Below are 15,900 nucleotides of genomic sequence, written 5' to 3'. Positions count from 1 at the left end.
ATCGCGCTGAAAATCGAAGCAGTGCTTTCTCCTTGACTCAAAATAGATATTTATGGGCTGTTCTTATCTGTATTCTATTTATATAGATCCTTTAAAAGGCTGCTGCTTGCTTTATACAAGAAATTTAAATGTGACAACATGCCGAACTGTCTGTTTTGAAAGCATACACTTTGATGGCAAGTCATCTTTGACTCTTTTGTTGTTACTTTTGGGCCTCAAACCAGATTCTATAAAACATTTAAAAATAAAACCCTGCTATAAAAAGAGCCAAACAAGATTTGTTTAGAAATTCTAATGCATTTGTGGCATATGGATTTAATTATTCAGATCTTTATGTGGAAAAAAAAACAGCTCCACTCCCAAATGTTGAACAGTTTGATCTTGTAAACGCACACACACACACACACACACACACACACACACACACACACACACACACACACACACACACACACACACACACACACTTTACTGAGATACATGTGGAACTAATAGAAATAAGTAGAAGTAAGCATATAGGTGATGGGCAGGTAACGTTTTTCTGCTGAGAGCCATAGTGGTTTAGATAAAGGAAGGCTTAAGGGCAACACATTAGATACACACATATATTACTGCCTCACAGCAAGAAGGCCTGGGTTTCAATCCACCTTGGCCGGGGCCTTTCTGTGTGGAGTTTGTCTCCATGTCTGCATGGGTTTTTTTCTGGGTACTCCAGTTTCCTCCCACAGTCCAAAGACATGCAGTTAGTGGGGATGAAATGGATGGATATACACTACCAGTCAAAAGTTTGGACACACTTACCCATTCACATGAATATATGGGTGAGTGAGTCCAACTGGTAATGTGTGTGTGTGTGTGTGTGTGTGTGTGTGTGTGTGTGTGTGTGTGTGTCTGTGTGTGTGTGTGTGTGTGTGTGTGTGTGTGTGTGTGTGTGTGTGTGTGTGTGTGTGTGTGTGTATGGGGGGGTTACTCCTTTTCATTTTTTACTGTCTTATGTTGGCCAGACTAACATGGTCCACTGTACGTTGTCCGTGTGTTATAGAGGGAGTTAAATATAGAAGTTTTGTATTGCAAATGCTGATATTATACTTCTTGGGTTTTCCCTTTCCGTGTTGTGTTGAATATTAATGAGCATCTGCCTTACAGTCTGCCACTTTTCATTTACTTGCTCCAGACAGTTCTGCAAAATTGATCTTTAACATCTCTCATCTGTGCAAAGCATACTCTTCAATTGTTGTTGGCTCTAAAAGTGAACACAGGAGTATTTTTTGCACTCCTAGTATGTGTCTTTTGTGCCACAGTGCAAGATACTGTGAACTTTTGTTGGCACTCCCTGATTGTGCATATGTGAAAAATGAATGGTAACTATGCAGTTTCGGGTATGGTAATGCATTTGCATGAAAACGTTGTGCACTGTGTAATTTACTGACCTCTGCAGGATTCTCTCCATGTTCTTGTTCTAGTTCAAACACACTTGAACCCCAGGGTTGTGTTACCAGCTGAAACCTCTTACAGGGTTGTATCTGTAATCACATGATCACATGCCACATTTTCACTGATCCATCAGAGTGGGTGGGGCTATTTGGGAGGAAGTATTAAAGAGACAGGAAAGAAAAAAAACTGTGTTTCCGGCAGAGTTCATACAGCTGTGTGTGCATGTATGTGTGTGTGTGTGTTTTCATCTAGAATAGGTGTACATACTTTGGTCTTAAATAAAGCCATGAACCTCTAATTAAACATTAAGCTCTTGAGCGTAAATATTGTAGTAATTTCTCAGTTGATTTTTCACTTACTCACTCCAGTCAAAATTTCTGCAGCAAGTAAGTAGTAATTTAATGTGTTCTCAAGATTCATAGATATAACTCCACACAGACATAATGTGAGAGAATGTGGAATTAGTAATTTATAGAAAATAAGAAGATTCAGGTTTGTGAGTATACATGCTTCGAAACAAAGGATTGAAGTGTGTCACTCCTAAATAAGATGAGTCTTCAGCAGCGTCGTGTTAATAAACTGCATCCTATAGCCTACAACAGCACTTTTCAAAGACACTCTTTAAACCCATGGGAATTTAAGGGAAATTAATGTGGGTCCCCCCAGAGCTGTAGAGACACTGGAGTACTTAGCTGCTGCCTGTGTAACCTTGCCTAAGATATTCAGTCTGAGTAACGCAATGCTGACATGGTTTGCACTTTAGTTTGATGCAAATTTTGGATTCAGTTGGATAGATGGGCTATTCTCACAGGTCGAGGAAGAGTGAGTCATACAGTATCAGTACTTATGTGGCTGTGACACAAAACATCACTAATATACTAAAAACAGGATAATAAAAACCTTAATTATTGTTCTGCATAAATGCACACATAAATAGCAGTTGGTATTGTTTAGCTGCAAAACTGCATTTTTTTGTTTGACATGTTTTACATCAAATTGTCGTGCTTTTTTTAATTTCAGTTCACTGTGTTATGTTGTAAAAATGTTCCCAAGTCTGAGAACATCATGGTTTAGAAATGCTGAATCTTAATAGAATCCCATAATGTGTTTTTTCTTCCTGCCAGAAATCAATATCTTTAGATTGTATCTCATGTTGAAAGAAAAAAAAAAAAAAACTCCCATAGCTAGAACTTTAAGGCACAGGGCCCAAAACTGAAACTGGAAAGGTGGAAGACCGATCAATGCAACCGAAAACATAACCTCCCTCCACCCATCGGTGGGCGCGGTAATTATACCAAGATGTTGTGGATGGTGTGTGGTTGAGACACTGCAGACAATCTCTAAATTTAAATTCTTCTATTTAAAGTCTTGACTTGCTTGCATGTATTGAAAAACTGACGTAAATATCAAATCAGTCTTGAAGACACAACACCCTTACACACACAAACACACACCTTAGAAGTGTGTGTCTCTGTTTGTGTGTGCCATTGTCTACGACTGTGTAAGGTAATTATTTATGTCTGTCTACAGTTGTTTTTCATTAAGCTAATAGTGGTTAAAAGCTGATTCAGAGAGGGTGAGACATCTATCACTGACACACACACACACACACACACACACACAAATGCAAAGAAAGCCATACACACTTTCAAATACACACTCATGTACAAACTGTTACTCACAGATAAAAACAGCTAGCTGTCATAGACACACACACGCAGCTTTGCATGATGTGCTCCACCTACGCACTCTTGCACACAAACTTTTGAACGAGGCTTTTAAGGGTTCTAGCTAATGAATCCCATCAATAGGTGTTTGATTGTTAAAGGCTGTCAGCTGTCATGATCTTATTAGTGAAATGTGCTGTGGCTGGATGCTAATTTCTGCCGGTTCTGTTAATGTGCTGTGCCAGCAGACTAAAGGTCGATGGCTCACTAGATAGAGTCGTAGTGCTTTCCTGTCTGCATTCATGTACCATCCCCTGACAATTTTGTCTTACAATCTACAAGACCAGCTGCGGCTCAGACACAAAGGAAACGGCTGTGGCCTAAAAGACGACATCATAGAGGGTGACATTTTCCACAAAATAAAAGGGAAACCCTTAGATTCACTATAGGCTTTAGCAGAGGAACTGTTGAAGCAGCTGTGAACATGACCACCAGTGTGACTTAATGAATGCTGCAATGTCAAGCACACAGCCAATCTTGAAATATAATTATGTATTCTCTGTGCTCTCATCGCTGCAACTTTGTTCTCCCCAAAGATAACTCAGGAAGGGCATTGTCCACAAGTATTGACTGATAATTAGCTCCACAGTCCTGCTGTATGACCTGGTGCTGCTTCTTACCATCATTTGTTTTCCTCTACAATTGTTACACCTCACAGAGTTTTGGTAGACAATAAACACTATCAGAAAACACCTGACCTTGGATCTTTTAGAGGTATTGGCTCAGTGGCATTTTGGCAGTTAAAGTTGGTGATATACCGTAGGTGTTTTAACATCTTCCCCTCACCCTTTAGCACACAACTGTAATACATCTGTAATTAATTGCTCAGAACAACCCTTTTTTGGATTATTTTATGCATTTTTGCCTTTATTGGATAGTGAAACTGGAGAGACAGGAAACATGCAGTAAAAGTCTCACCTGGGGAGTGACACTCAGCTTTGGGGTCACCTTAACCCAGCAACCTTTAATCATTAATCAGCTGACTCCAGTGATAGTCTCATTATTGCAGCCCACAGCTGATCAGCCCTGAGGGACAGGAAGACAGTGTTGTTTACACTGATATTATTGCTGAGTTTAATCAACACTGATTGGTATTTCCTCACCCCTCAGCTGTATCCTGTGGTAACCCTGGCACCCCAGCACACGGCAGGATTGTCTTCAGTGACGGCATCACCTTCGGCAGCTCAGTGGCTTATACATGCTGGGAAGGCTTCAAAACATCAGGTCTGACCACTAGACACTGCACAACAAATGGGACGTGGACGGGACAACCCCCAGATTGTACTGGTAGGATGATTATTGCTGTCTTAATAATTAGTTCTGGGAGCTATTGCTATGATAGGTTAGCAAAGGTTGAGTTAGCTTCATTATCACACTTTGAAGCACTGCTGAAAACATTGTCAGTATTGTTATATGCATGGCAGTGTTTTACTTTAGCAAATGATTCAAGAGTACTATAAATTGTTCATGGGCAGGGAACCAGCTGCTGTGCATGTTCAGGACTGCACAAGGTGTGCTGTGTCTGAGATTTTAACTTGTGTACTTTAACAGAGGAAGACAGATGTGTAGGGAAAGGGGGGGAAAAGAAGGTGGGATATAGATAGAATGAAGCTGGGATGTGCTCCAGGAAAGGTACAGTAAGAAAGGCAATCTATGAGAATTCTGAGTAGGAGGAAAGGGAAGCACTGTTTTAAAGACATTTTAGAAAGCACAGATTGTTATGCTTTAGTTTAAAATGATACTGCTCTCATCCACATCTACAGGTTTGCTGGAACAACACCATATGACAGATTTATGCTCACTTATCCCATAAAATTTCTGTTACCTCCTTTAGTGATCAGTTGTGGAGATCCTGGGCCAATAGCCAATGGGATCTATCTCGGAAGAGAGTTTCACTTCAACCACACAGTGATCTACCGCTGTAACCCTGGTCACTTGATGGATCCACCTGGGCATGGACGCAGTGTTCTGCGCTGCACTAAAGATGGAACCTGGAACCAAACCAAACCCAGCTGTAAAGGTATGAGGAAGTGATACTCTAAATAACTGCTTCCATAGGACTGGAAAAGAGCATGAAATGTTAAGAAAAATATTGAAAATATATTTATTAAAGGGAGTACCTGTAGAAAAAAAAATTTTGGAACCACTCTTATATTAGTAGAGTACATCACATATTTTAAAAAACAACACACACACAAAAAACATATTTTCAAACTTAATAAACCACACCATAAACAGAATATTGTTCAAATTCAGACTCTTGGAAAGAAAATGTCTATTTCTGTATTGGACATTTATGGAAATTAGTGCAAGAGGTAATAACTCATTTATGTATTTAAATGTACAATTTCAGAAAGTTTACAGTATAAAATAAACATTTTATTAATGCAAATAGCAAACTCAGGAAGTTTAATGGTGATATTTATTTAAAAAAATTGGAGTAAATTGCTTTTTTCAATAAATACATATACTAGAATGCAATACATATACTTTCCTCGTGTACATTCTTCCCTAAATGAACAGTATTTTCTGATATATATAATGATCAAAAGGGATGTCCTCTGTATATATCAACAGCTCTAATCTGTCAACAAAATGAAATAAGAATATTCAGATTTCTGTTTTGAAAATTATCCCAGAATTAGTTACATAATAACTATATAAACAGAAAAATACTATAAAACCTATAGTGCAGAAAATAATATTCTTGTAGCATTTCCTCTTAATGGGTGCATCCAAGGCAGCTCATTGTCTTATTGTATTATATATATATATATATATATATATATATATATATATATATATATATATATATATATATATATAAAATAAGATGAATATTGTATTATATATATATATAATAAGATGAATATATAAAAAATATATAAAATATTTTTTATATATTCATTTTTTTCTATGCTCTTTTTAAAGGTACTTTAAAAGAAGTTTGTAATGCAGTAAAAATCAGAAAAGGGCGGCACGACGGATGTTTACCTTGATTACACAAACATTATGTAGGACTAGGTAATGAATAATAGGTACTGATTTGTAAATAACTAGACATGGATAACTTGAGCTTATTATATAATATTATACTACAGCATATTTCTAACTAACTAAGCAGCTTATTCTCTTTCTCTTGATACTTTCTTTAAAGATACAACACATTTTGAGGTCAACTTGAAAACATAAAATGTAAAGATGAGATCAGATGTCAAATGTGACATGATATTTGGATGCAAACTATAATGTGATATTTAGACTCACCATATAAATGTTACATGATACTTTAAATCTTTATACAGTACTTTATATATGTTGACAATACACACCACACTTCATAGTCATAATCATAGTTTCTAAGTTTTACGGCTTTTAGTTCATTTTTGACCAATAAATTATTAAAGTACAAGAACAACATATACAGTACAAAATCATTTATGCAGGATGCTGAGTTGGCAAGATGGTATTATAATAATTATTGTAAATTTTGGGCATTTTTTTCTGATCTCAATTAATAATTCTCCTTATGTATGTATTTATCCATAATTTATAATATTGGTGTCTTTATGAGTTCAAAGTTCAGGAAAGTGTTTTCAAGAAATTATCAAATAAAAGAATTCAAGAAATTAAATGGAAAAATGGCAAGTATAAAAAAGTTTTGTTGTATTGTGCATTGAACTGCTGCACCTTACAGAACATGGACTAGATGTAGCACAGTGTCAAATTTCAATGAAACACAGATCTTCTAATGGTAGTGAACAAAGAACAATTGTGATGCAGTTAATATTATGCAACTTCAGCAAGAGGTCAAATTAAAAGAAAAGACAATTTAGGTAAGAAAACCCGTATTGCAATGAATTCAACAATACATTAGAAGTGGAAGATTAGGCCACAGGAAGAATAACATTGCTCCACACAATAACAGGGTGTTGAATCAGGGTTTATTTCCTGAAACCTTCTGTTTTCCCACAAACACAAAGGGGGAAAATAAAAAAGAATGCATTAAATTGAAATGACTCAGAGTTTTACAACAATCCATATTTAGAATTTAGACTATGATACTCAACAACAGTAAAAAGGAATATTTCCTGAGATCCACCCTGCCGTTTCTTCCCACAAACAGAAAATCTCCTGCTGGCTCCTGCAGTTGGAGAGGCTTTGAACTGAGATGAAAAAACTGAGAAAGCAGGAATAGAGGCTACTGAGAGGGAACCAGAGAGAGGTGCAGAAAGGAAAAAGTGAAGTAAAAGATACTATTTGGTACTGATGGAGAATGGGACTTGGGCAGGAAAATATAAAATAAAAATAAAAATTATAGGTGGTATGGAGGTAGAAATGGGCTATAGACTAGGAAAGACTTTCCTCTTTGCTTTCCTTTACTTCTCATTTTTCTCATCCTGTTAAAGTTCTAAATCTCCCCATCTCGTGCTTTTGTGCAGCTCCCCTGTTTTCATCCCCTCAGTGATCATTTGATCCCATTTTGTGACGAAAGCTTTTTAACACACAGACACCCATACACACATTTATTGAAGGACCTATCGAACTGTAGGCAAAGTGATTCAAGTGGGACTTAGAAATAAGAATGGCAATGTGTGACGGGGAGGGAGGAAAAGAAAGAGTAGGAGGCGGAGAAGGGCGGAAAGGGATGAAGAGGTGTAGTGGAAGAAAACAATGGATTAGAGCAGAGAGACACAAAAACACACAGTGACACACAATGCATAATCCAGAGATTTAGAAGGAAAGAAAATGGGAGGTGGAAAAAGAGAGCGTAAAGCAAGTAAATGAAAAAAGAAAAAGAGAGGATGTGATGAGACATCAGTGAGGCTACAAGGAGAAAGCAAAGGAGAAGCAAGTGAGAGAGGAAGCAAGTGATGGGAGAAACAAAGAGAGCCAAATCAATATCTGCCCCTAAACCTGTAAACACACAGTGAGAAAAGGGATTAAGCCCATAAAATTTGTTGGCTGGGTGAATTGCACCAAGAGAGATATGCTTAAAAGACAAAGGAAGGGAGGGAGAGGTAGTAATGGTGTGAGAAGGCAGGGGAAGAGGATAAAAGAGGACTGGAGCTAGGACAGAAGGCCAAGAAAGAGAGGTGTAGGGAGAACGCAAAGACGGGTTAGAGGGAGAGAGTTGGAAAAAAAAGTATGCAGACAGAAAGGAGGCAGGGGACCAGAGCGTACAAAAGAGCAGAGTGTAGAGACGTGAGAGGAAAGAAGAGAGAGTGGGGAAAGCGAAAGGAGTCAGTGAGCGCGATGATGGAGGGAACAGCAAAGGTGCATAAGCAAGCAGGGATGAGAGTTAGTCCTCTTTCTCTGGGTTGTGAAGCCACCCTAGTCAATTCACAACAAGGAAAAGAGACAAAGAGGAAATAAAAGAGTTCAGAAACCTTTAATTACGGACACAAGTGTTTTTGTGCATAAGAGACCCATGGAAATATTGGTCTGGAATATTAACTGCTCAAGTCAATAAGAATGCATTGCTCTGTTTTAGTCAGCTAGAGTTTGTTCCCTAACAACAAAGTTGCTTTAAGGGGGAAGAAAACGTTCATTCAGTGATGAAATTGAAACCCCATTAGCTGCTGGCTAGCCACCAGCTATTATTCCTGCAGTCACATAACAATAAAATGATGAACTACGTATATACTTTAAGAAATTGGTATTGTCTGCAGGTGTGTAGATTTCTTTTCAATGGGACTCACAAGAACCCATTGTAGAGTGGAGAAAAATAATATGAGAAGATGAAACACTTTTTTTCAAGTCTGGAAGGAGATGACTTTAGGGAGATGAAGGCTTCTTCAGGACACCAGTAAGATAGAGAGCCAGACATAATTAGCTGATTAGCTTGCTGTAAGCAGCAATGGTGGCGTAGAATTCTCTGAATGATAAACAAAATACACTTCATTAGGGTCACCTGTTCAACTATTATTAAAAAATATTATCGTTAATATATTGAACTATTATTTATTATTGTTATTAATATCACAAATAAATATCTAATCAACCAATCACATGACAGTAACTCAGTGCATTTAGGGATATAGACATGGTCAAGACAACCTCCTGAAGTTCAAACTGAGCACCAAAATAGAGAAGATATTTTAAGTGGCGTCGAATATGACATGGCTGTTGGTGCCAGGCGGGCTGGTCTGAGTATTTCAGAAACTATGGAAACTACTTTCCCGAACAACCATCTCTAGGGTTTACAGAGAATGGTCCAAAAAAAGAAGATATCCATCAATCAGCATCAGTTCTCTGGAAGAATATGCCTTGTTGATGCCAGAGGTCAGAGGAAGACTGCTTTTAGCTGACTAGAAGGCAACAGAAACTCAAGTAACCACTCGTTACACCCAAGTTATGCAGAAGAGCATCTCTAAACAACTTGTCAAACCTTGAAGCAGATTGGTTACAGTGGCAGAAGAGCACTCCAGGTGCCACTTCTGTCAGCTAAGAACAGTAAACTGAGCACATCAAAACTGGACAATGGAAAACTGGAAAAAATGTTACCTGGTTTGATGAGCTGTGATTTCCACTGTGACATTTAGAAGAATTTGGCATGAACAACATGAATGCATGGATCCATCCTGCCTTGTCTCAACAGTTCAGGCTGGGGGTGGCGGTGCACTGGTGTGGCGGATATTTTCTTTGCACACTTTGAGCCCCTTAGTAACAGTTGAGCATCGTTTAAATGCCACAGCCTGCCTGAGTATCATTGCAGACCATTTCCATGCATTTAGGACCACAGTGTACCCACTTTTTCATGGCTGCTTCCGGCAGGATAACATGCTGTGTCACAAAGTTCATATCATTTATTGAACATAACAAGTCAGATCTCAATCCAGTGGAGAGCACCTTCAGGATGTGGTGGAACAGGAGATTCACATCATGGATGTGTAGCCGACAAATCTGCAGCAACTGCATAATGCTATCATGTCAATATGGATCAAAATATCCAAGGAACGCTTCCAACACTTTGTGTTGGAAATCCATGCTATGAAGAATTAAGAAAAAAAGGAGGTCCAACCCAGTACCAGCAAAGTGTACTTAATGAAACAGCCAGTGAATGTATTCTCCTTCAGCTGTTTAAATTTTTTGCTTTAATAATTGTACTTTTATCAGACAGTAATGCAACAGAAAAAAAAAACAAACAAAACAACACTTAAAAATACAAAAAAATGTGCATGAGAAAAAAACAAAATGTGGAGTTAAAAACAGTATAGTTACAGATCATTTTACATATTTATTTTTCCTCTTGATTTCATGTGCTTATGTGCAATACATGCTTATTGCCTTGTTCTCTGTTTATCCGGCATGTATGGGTTATTTGTGTGCACGTCTGCTTCTGTGCCTGTCATTCTCTCTCGGTGTGTGCACGTGTGGGTGTGTGTGTATCTCCATTGTATATCATCATAGCAGAATGAATGGAGCATGAAACCATCTGTCTCCTGGTTAGATGAGAATTACACTGGCTTTATTAGATGTTTGAAACCATGCAGATGGTTATCATTATCATAGGGAGTCAGGCACATGCACACGCAAAGATGTTTGTCAGAGTGTTATGAAGTTAAATGCACACATATCCAGCCACATGCAAATGCTCTTGCATGTATGAATACACAGCGAGTTTCTTAAACTCTTGTAAAAATCCTTTAACCTCAGTATGACATCTAGTCATCGCAGATAAAATTCTCTGTGTGTCACAAATGCTTTTTTAAATGCGTAGTTGTCTATTTGATCCATCGGACAATTTAATCCCAATATTGGTTATATAAACTGTCATTTACAAAATTGAGTTTCTAAATAGCTGTGAGTTTGTCTGACTCATTAACATTACATGAATAGCAACTCTAGGTACCGAGTTTCACGTACACGCTGGAAAGAATAATTAAGTAAATTTACATTTGTGTCCTTTTTTTTAAAAACATGGTTGGATGTTCAGTTACTTTTATGAATAAAAAGCACAATTCATTTTAAGTCTAACAAATCACTGTACTGCTTGCATGCTTATTGAATATTTCATTTTAGCATTCACAGTATCGTTGGTTTTGAACAGCAGGGCTAATGACAAATGGCAAAAGCTAAAGGGAATCAGGGGTATACAATCTGGAGTTCAGTTAATCATTCGAGGTGTGGGTTTGAGGCCGCTTGAATTATAAAAGCACTCATATTTTGTGTGTGTTTGTGTGTGTGTGTGTGAGAGAGAGAGGTTTTTGTTCACAAGAAAAATCTTGTGATGCAAAAATGCCACGTGTTTCTGAAGCTCTCAGTCAATATGTGACCACGTTTTGTGTTTTGGTTCAGTAACCTAAATATGGTAAATGGATTAGTTCTTATATAGCGCTTTTCTACTCTGAGCACTCAAAGCGCTTATACAACACATTTACCCATTCACACAAGCACTAAGCTAAGTGCTTTTTTTTTCACACACACATTCATACTCCAACACTTGCGTCGGAGAGCAACTTGGGGTTCAGTATCTTGCCCAAGGATACTTTGGCATGCAGCCCAGAGCAGCCAGGAATTAAACCGCCAAATTTCTGAATAGTAGGTGACCTGCTCTACCTCCTGAGCAACAGTCACCCCGTGACCTGGGTCATCTGCTGCTTTAACACAGTACATATAGTGATGGCGATGACAGCCGTTTGCAGATTTTGCTGGTTTTTGTTTTCACTTTGTGGAACTCCTCCAGCTGTAGCCCTCAAGTCATACTGACTTTAGACAGCTAGACTTTTTTCAGTTGTTCCATTGCTGACTTTGTTTCTCAACCTCAAAACCTTATGAATGGGTCATGAGGTCTAACATGACAACAGCCACCCCTATTACTGGATTAACTTATACTGTATCCTGCATGAATAACCTTACAACCAGCTCAGCAAGACTACTACATGTATTGTAGCAGTGCATTAGCTCATGTTATCCCTTGAACTATTTAAATTTATATTATTTTATCAGTCTGTAATCTTTGACATTTGTGTGTTTCAGTGATCCAGTGTGGACCTCCCCCTCAAGTACAGTATGGGAAAGTGGAAGGGACCGACCATTCATGGGGATCGAGTATTAGCTATAGTTGTTTTCATGGTTATCAGTTGTCCAGTCCTGCTGTATTAACTTGTGAGGGGAACGGGACTTGGACAGGAGACATCCCACAATGTCTGCGTAAGTTAACGTGCCACTACATATGCTACACACTGCAACATACTGATGCACATTGCTGTTTACTGTTTTAGTATTTTTTAACAGTTTTTAACATTTCTTTGCACTAACACAGAGTCCTGACTGTCATTGTTTTGCCTTTCAAGCTGTCTTATGTGGTGATCCTGGCTCTCCTGGAGGAGGATTCCGAGAGGGAAACATCTTTTCATACCGGTCAGTGGTTAATAAATGAATGAATAACTCATAGCTGTTCTGTATATAATGTGGGTATACTCTTTAGAAAAAATAGATATAATCATAAATATTACATGACTGTTTGGGGACTAGACTATCTTGAAATTCATTCTCTTTTTTCAGATTGCTACTGAGTGAAATAACAAATAGCAACAGTGTTGCAAAATAAATTGATAAATTAATAACATTATTCATCACTGCCTTGTTGTGTACATTTTTGGTTTATATTATATATTATATTATTTGCTTTCCTACATAGGTCAGAAGTCAGGTTCTACTGCCATGCCCCCTACTTGCTGGTAGGCTCTGCATCCAGAGCCTGCCAAGCGGACGGAAGCTGGAGTGGCCAACAACCAGCTTGTATAGGTAAATAAAAGTAAACACAAAAACTCTGCAAGCATATGTTAATCTTTAGCATCTACACAATGTGCTGCCATCATATGATTTATATCCCAGAATGCATGCAGGAATGCAACAGTTCCTGCTTCAGTTATAGATGTAGATACTTCATATATACGTCATACCGGAATTGTTACAATATCTTGATAATAACAAAGTAGAAGTCGTAGCATGTCCAGTATGAATCCATAAACATGTATAAGAGTTCTAGTTTCCTCGTCTCAAGAAACTAAGGTCTGGTCAATTTATATAAGCTAAAATTAGCTACCATATATTATATGACATTTGCAGAAAACACTATGATGTTGCAGTGCATATCAATGCTTTTCTAGGCTTTTATAAGTTTATTTATATCAGTTTGTTAAAAGAAATTGAGATATCTGGTCAGCCAGTACACTTTTACATAGCACACAGAAAATCATGCATAAAGACTGACACACATTAAGAGAATGCTTATATAAATCATGTATGCATATTATAGTAGTTCCACAATTTTAGTGGAATGATTTGTTTACTGCAGTGGAAAACATTTCATCATTTTCTGATTAAAATTGTGTGAAATCAGATTATTGGTAAATACGATTGTAGAGCTTACTCATACTCACATCTTGGCATTAGTATTCCTGCATACCTAGAGCTGAAGATATTATCATGTCATTTGATGAAGTGTGTAGTTTTGATGTCGGCATTTGGGTTTTTTTTTTTAAAGATTTTATCTTGTAAAGCAGCCCTTCACTTTTTGAAATGAAATTGAGGTGTTTGTGGCTGCTGTCTTCGAAGCGTGGAGCTTGTTTTGGAACGAGTTGTAAAATTACAAGGAAAAAGTTAAATTAAATCAATCTTGCACCAGCACAGCCATCACAGGATTGCTGTCATGTTGATCTGCTAAAAAATAATTGTATTTTATCTTCCTGCATATTTTTTCTCATTTAAGTACTAACTGGGTACTTATATCCAAAAGTTATAGTCACAAAACTTCCTGTTTAAGAATGTATGCTTATTAGGTAAACTTTTGCAAGTACTGGGTTGGATCCACTTCTGCCTTCAAAACTGTCTAAATCCTTCATGGCATAGATTCAGCAGGGTGCAGGAATCATTCTTCTGAGATTTTGGTCCATATTGACATGATACCTTCATGCAGTTGCTGCAGATTTGTCAGCTCTACACCCACCCATTCCACCACATCCCAAAGATGCTCTACTGGATTGATAACTGGTGTTTGTGGAGGCGATTTGAGTACATGTTCAAAAAACAAGTTTTAGATGATCTGAGCTTTGTGACATGGCATGTTATCCTGTTGGAAGCAGCCATTAGAAGATGGGTACTCTGTGGTCATAAAGGGATGGATATTGATGTCAGCAGCAATACTGACAGGTAGGTTCTGGTGTTTAAATGATGCTCATTTGGTACTAAGGGGGCCAAAGTGGGCCAAGGCACCATTATACCACCAGCAGCAGTCTGAAACATGGCTAAGGCACTTGGCGTGGTCTTCTGCTGCTGTAGCCCATCTGCTTCAAGGTTCAATGTGTTGCGCCTTCGGAGATGCTCTTCTGTTGTAATGAGCAGTAATTTGAGTTACTGTTGTCTTCCTATCAGCTTGAAGCAGTCTTGCCATTCTCTTCTGACCTCTGGCATCAACGAGGCCTTTTCACATGGAGAACTGCCTCCATGTAGATATGCATGTAGACATGACCATGTCTACACATTGCACTATAGCACTGAGGCCCTGCACTATCATTGGCTAATTAGATATTTGCATTAATGACCCATTGAACAGGAGTACCCAATAAAGTAGCCGGTGAGTGGATTACACCAATAAGAAATGCTCATTGCATGGGATATTAATGTTTATAAAAAATGCTCATTACGTGAATGTGTGTGCAGACCCAGCCTTCAACAGCTGTCGTGATCCAGGAACTCCAGCCTATGGTATCCCAGTCATGGCCCAAGGCTTCCAGGTAATAAATGTATATTAGTGCACTATAAACAACATGTACTAATACATTACATATCTTGAAATACGTACATTAAATTAGTCAGGACAGGTAGTTATAGCACAAGCTGAGGTTTTTATTCATCACTTTATTTTATTAAAACGGTGGGATTAACGTTTAGCTTCAGCAGTTCTGTAGATATTTTATTAACTTGATGAGGATCCCGTTACAAGTATCTAAGGATGTGTTATATAAAAGGCAATTCAGCAAAACCTGTGAGGAAATGGCAGCAATATTCTGTCACTTTTACATGATGCAAGGACATACCCAAATTATTAAAAGAGAATACCTGAATGCATGCATCTCCATGTGAGATTCAGTACATTGGGTCCAGACTTCATATGCAGGTGAAAAGTTAAGGTTCTTTTATCTTAGCACCAAGCTGTCAGGAGGTGAGATAAGAATGTGTTGATGGAATATATTGGCTGTCCAGTCCTTAATGGAATTTAAGCAAACATGCAAATCCTTCAATTTGTGAAGGCATAATTGGATATCATCTTCATATTATATTTCCCTTGACATCTCCATAAAGAGTAGAAGGACCACTAAGACCAGGAGAAGAAAACAGGCACAGCATGTGATGCAGGAGCAAAAATATAAGTTTAAATGTTTGATAAAAATAATATCAAACTCCTGAGTTTTCAAGAGGCTAGAGGATGATTTTACTATCCTGCTGTTATGATATGTAGGTTGGCAGTAAGATTTCCTTCAAGTGCCGCAAAAACTACCACATCCTTGGTTCGACAACAAGAACATGCCAAGAAAACCTGACCTGGAGTGGAACTCAACCAGAGTGTATTGGTAAGGGATAACGCTCTGCACAACCAACTTTTTTTGTCCTAATATCAGTAAAAAAAAAAAAAAAAAAACTTTGCTGTTTGATTAAGTCAGTGTTGTTGGTTGTATGTGGGATATTTTATGGAGAGAAACTTTCTATATCTTTTAAACTAAAGCACAAA

The 15,900-nt window shown here is 37.9% G+C and overlaps 1 protein-coding gene across 1 annotated transcript in view; it reads left to right on the top strand.

Annotated features, from left to right (window-relative positions):
• LOC115773049 (CUB and sushi domain-containing protein 1) overlaps positions 1-15,900 on the top strand; it is a 454,304-nt gene that overhangs the window by 423,682 nt on the left and 14,722 nt on the right. The window contains exons 61-67 of the mRNA XM_030719557.1: positions 4,272-4,448; positions 4,996-5,181; positions 12,144-12,317; positions 12,461-12,527; positions 12,808-12,914; positions 14,832-14,905; positions 15,631-15,742. Coding sequence (XP_030575417.1) covers positions 4,272-4,448; positions 4,996-5,181; positions 12,144-12,317; positions 12,461-12,527; positions 12,808-12,914; positions 14,832-14,905; positions 15,631-15,742 — 897 coding nt within the window. The remainder of the gene's footprint in view (positions 1-4,271; positions 4,449-4,995; positions 5,182-12,143; positions 12,318-12,460; positions 12,528-12,807; positions 12,915-14,831; positions 14,906-15,630; positions 15,743-15,900) is intronic.

Source organism: Archocentrus centrarchus, chromosome 3 (genome assembly GCF_007364275.1).
Source record: "Archocentrus centrarchus isolate MPI-CPG fArcCen1 chromosome 3, fArcCen1, whole genome shotgun sequence".
Lineage (NCBI taxonomy): Eukaryota > Metazoa > Chordata > Actinopteri > Cichliformes > Cichlidae > Archocentrus > Archocentrus centrarchus.
This window is presented reverse-complemented; position numbering and strand designations above follow the sequence as displayed.